The sequence below is a fragment of the Zeus faber genome (genome assembly GCF_960531495.2).
Source record: "Zeus faber genome assembly, chromosome: 21".
Classification (NCBI taxonomy): Eukaryota; Metazoa; Chordata; class Actinopteri; order Zeiformes; family Zeidae; genus Zeus; species Zeus faber.
The window spans coordinates 7157167-7161107 of NC_137208.1; the positions used below are offsets into that span (position 1 = coordinate 7157167).

At 41.0% G+C, this 3941-nt stretch overlaps 1 protein-coding gene across 1 annotated transcript in view; it reads left to right on the plus strand.

Moving 5' to 3' along the window:
- Window positions 1-3745: 3745 nt before the first annotated feature.
- The window catches only part of gramd4a (GRAM domain containing 4a), a gene marked incomplete at its 5' end in the record, with an annotated part of 52967 nt that continues 52771 nt past the window's right edge, over window positions 3746-3941 (plus strand). Inside the window, 1 exon segment of the mRNA XM_080022146.1 lies at window positions 3746-3774. Within this exon segment, the coding sequence (XP_079878272.1) occupies window positions 3746-3774 (29 nt within the window).

Consider the following 3941-nt stretch of genomic DNA (forward strand, 5'->3'; position numbering starts at 1 on the left):
TCTAATATGAGTGTAGATTCAGAAAGTGGATTGCTTATTTCTCACCTAAAATTTGTTCAGAAACCGGTTCTGGTGAACTGATGAGGTGAAATCAGTGAAAGTTACAGAGTAAACACACCAAACCGGACAGCCATGCTCAAACCCCCCATTGGCTCACAGAACCCGGGGCCTCGGGAGGGTGGCTCCTCCCACCCAATCAGAGCGTCCTGGAACACAATGGTTTAGAGGCATGTTGCAATGGTTAGAATGCATCATCTTAGTGGTGTTTTCAGCAGAAGACTCCAAAAGCCTGTTTTGGGGACCTCAGAGACCTATGTTACCTTGTTGTAAAGGAGTATAATAGGTCCTCTTGAACATACATTGTCTGGCAGAAAGATAGATAGACAGACAGACAGACAGACAGACAGATAGATAGAAAGATAGATAGACAGACAGACAGACAGACAGACAGACGGATAGATTCTTTATTCCCAAATTCAAACCTGTTTTTATCCTTCTAACCCTCTGAACCCCAGTGACCTCTGCTTGCATCAACATCTTCAATCACATGATCCTCGTTTCTTTTCCTCTCGAGTCATTTGTCGCTCAGCAAGAAAGACGCTGACGTTGCATCCGGGTCAGAGGTCAGCGTCTCCTGCGGCCGCTTGTAAACGCTGGCCGCTTAGAGTGACGAGGCTGAAATCCCGCCCGTCTCGCTCAAGACGGGAAGAGAAACGCCAAAGTTGACGATTGTCTGGATTCGGATACATCCATTCGGCAACTTCTACCTCTTTAAAAAAAAAAATAATAATGATAATAATAAATACATACAGTGTGTTGTTCTATTTCATCACAATAAAAAGTAATTTGAGAAAAGATCACAACTTTGAATTGAATCAACAGCTGAAAAACAGGTGACGTCATTTCATCTGTGTGTATCAGACTCGCCTTCATAATAGACTTTCAGGACACCGTTGCTGTTCAGGTTGGGTGTAGACGCCGCTCCCGGTCGGTCGTGGGCGCGGGGTGGTCACGGAAACCAGTCCGTGGCAGGGTGACGCGGAGACAGAGGCTTCGGTTCCCCTGAACCTCCTGTGATGACCCGCTGCCCCGCCATGCCGGCCCTAATCCCCCGCCGTTGGTGTCCCGAAAAACATGGAACCCGTGCAATGTGAAATTCAGTGTTTAGACTCCGAAAAAATTGGGGATCACCGCATGAGCTCGGGTATCCCCGTTTCGCGATGACGTGACGCCGCCGAAACACGGCAATTTTGAATTAATGGAGGGCATTTTGTTTTGTTTTTTAATGCATTGGCCATTTTGAACGAACACACAGACACAGGGAAAAGGGCGTCTGCCACTGTGGTTTCATTCAAACCAGCGTTTTGGGGAGCACAGTCGTGGAAGATTGCATCCTCCCTAATGGATGGGGTTTTCAGGAGGGGTCAAGGGTCGTTTTATTCCAGTTTCTCTCTCTCTCCGTCTGCCCCTGTCTCCCTTTCTCGTCCTGCGTCTCTGGCAGAACAAGAAATATTCCACTTTACCCTACATCCCATTTTCAATGTTTTTGTGTTTTTTTCCATTTTTTTTTTTTCTCTTTTTTTTTTTTGCACATCATTCGTGGAGAATATTTGATTGACTGGAATAAAGTTTCCCAGATTTAAGTAAATATTTGTAATTTTTATCAGTTGCTGAACTTCAAGCTCTGAAACAACAAAGGGCAAAGATTCAGTGGCTTATACGTTAGCTTTGGATCCAATATTCAGACAAGATCATTTTATTTACATAGCTCTTTTAAGGGCTCCTCCAGTTTGCAAGTGTATGTTAAGATCAGTTTTGGGTACTTCAGGGTCACTTATTCTCCAGTACATTTCAAACATCTCTACTTTTCACTTCACATTTCTCGCACAGTCACATTGCTTAAGTTTGAAGACCCAACCCATCTGTGCCAAGTGATAAATCAGATCAGGATTCATCAAAAACAGGGACTGGAGCTGTCAAGCTGCTGATTAGGGATTGCTCATCAATGATTCATGAGGTCCATATCCTTGTAAATGACGATGACATCACCTATATTATTTTATTGTGTTGATTATATCATTATTATCAGGATCTGCATGAGCATCATCTGCAGAACAAAATACAGTCCCGCTTTATGGAGTATAATAGTCTGTTATATCAGGTACTTTTGCTTTTAATATGTGTACTGAAAAAGAATCATATGATTTGAGTCGTTGGATCGACATAAAAATAATGATTTTGTTTGGTGAACTAAAATTTTGTCAGAGTTTTCAACTTAAAATTGAGAATTGAAAATGCACATTTTGTCATTGAGAACACCTAAAAATATACAGTTTTATCAAATGAAACTTCTTTTTATGTTGATCCGATGATTCCTATACAATCATTTCTTTCAGTGTAGAAATTTCAATGCGGCACTTTAGCTTCTACTTGACTAATTTTGTCCCAGGGCATTTATACTTTTCCTTAAACAGAAGGTCTGGGTACTTCTTCCATCCCCCACTGCATGCATGGACAGAGCTATGGAACGCCATTTAAGTCAATATTAAATAAATACATAGATAAATAAATATGCCTTTAAAATAAATCCTGAAATCAATAAATGAGCCAATAAATATATAAGTAAATGTAAATATGAATTGATAAATGGGGTAAATATAAGACTTATTTTTATTCATTTAACAGGACTCCACGGTTATTTATTTATCTAAGGAAACTTTTATTTCATAGTGGCACATTTATTTATGTCAGGGTACTTTTATTTGACAGTGCCACATTTCCAATCGTTATGCACATTAATGGGCTGGTTATCTCACAGATTGAGGGGCAGCGGAGAGAGAGAAATTAATAAAAATAGTCTTTTGAAAAGCGTCGTTTTTAGAAAGGAAAAAACAATATTATTATTATTATTTAACCATATTTACTCGTTTAACATTTATTTATTTATTGCCTAATTTATTTATTTGAGGATTTATTTCACAGGCTTGTTTGTATATTTACTGATGTATTTATTTATTTAACTATATCTGCTCATTTATGTATTTACATTTACATTTGTTTATAAATGTAGTGCCTCGTTTATTTATTTCGATGATTTATTTCATAGGCCTGTTTATATATTTATTTTTTGTATTTATATATTTATTTATTTAGCCGTATGTACTCATTTATAGATTTATATTTTCATGTGTTTATATATTTTATATTATATATTTTTATGTATTTATTTATTGGCTCGTCTATTTATTTCATGATTCATTTCACAGGCCTGTTTATTTATTTATTGGTTTATGTGTTCATTTATTCGTATTCAATACGGACTCGGGCAAGCCTGGGGGAGGGAGGGAACGGTGACAGTGGCCGGGTCCGCCACGGGGAGGTGGTGTCGACGCGCGGCTCGGGCGCGTCACCGTGCGGCCCCTTTAAAGCAGCAACGCGGACGAGCCGCGCTGACGAAACGGGCTCGGGTCTGGAGGTGGACGCGGGCGCGGACGAGGGAGAGGTGCGATCAGCCAGAGGCGACGCGGGAGGGATCGACAAGCTGGATGACACCGTCCCTCCACCTCCACCTCCTCCCGTTCTCCCGGATCCCCCAGGGGGAGCAGCAGGGGGCGAAGCGGTGAGCGGGGCTCTTACCCCCCGGCGCGTCGCGCGGACTTTGCCCGGTCCCGGTGCTCAGCCTGCGGTGCGAGCGGCGCTGACGTTCTCGTGTCTCCAAGGATCCACAGAGACAATCTCTGGGTTCATGAAACTTTGCTACGATTCCCCTGCTGGGTAAGAGGACTCTGCATTTTTTCTTGTATTAAATCCCACTGTGCTTTGCCTTTAATTGGCTGGAATGAGGCCAACTAGTGTCATACTATAATAATAATAATAATAATAATAATAATAATAATAACAATAATTAATAATTATTATTACAAATCGCAAATCATCTTGTG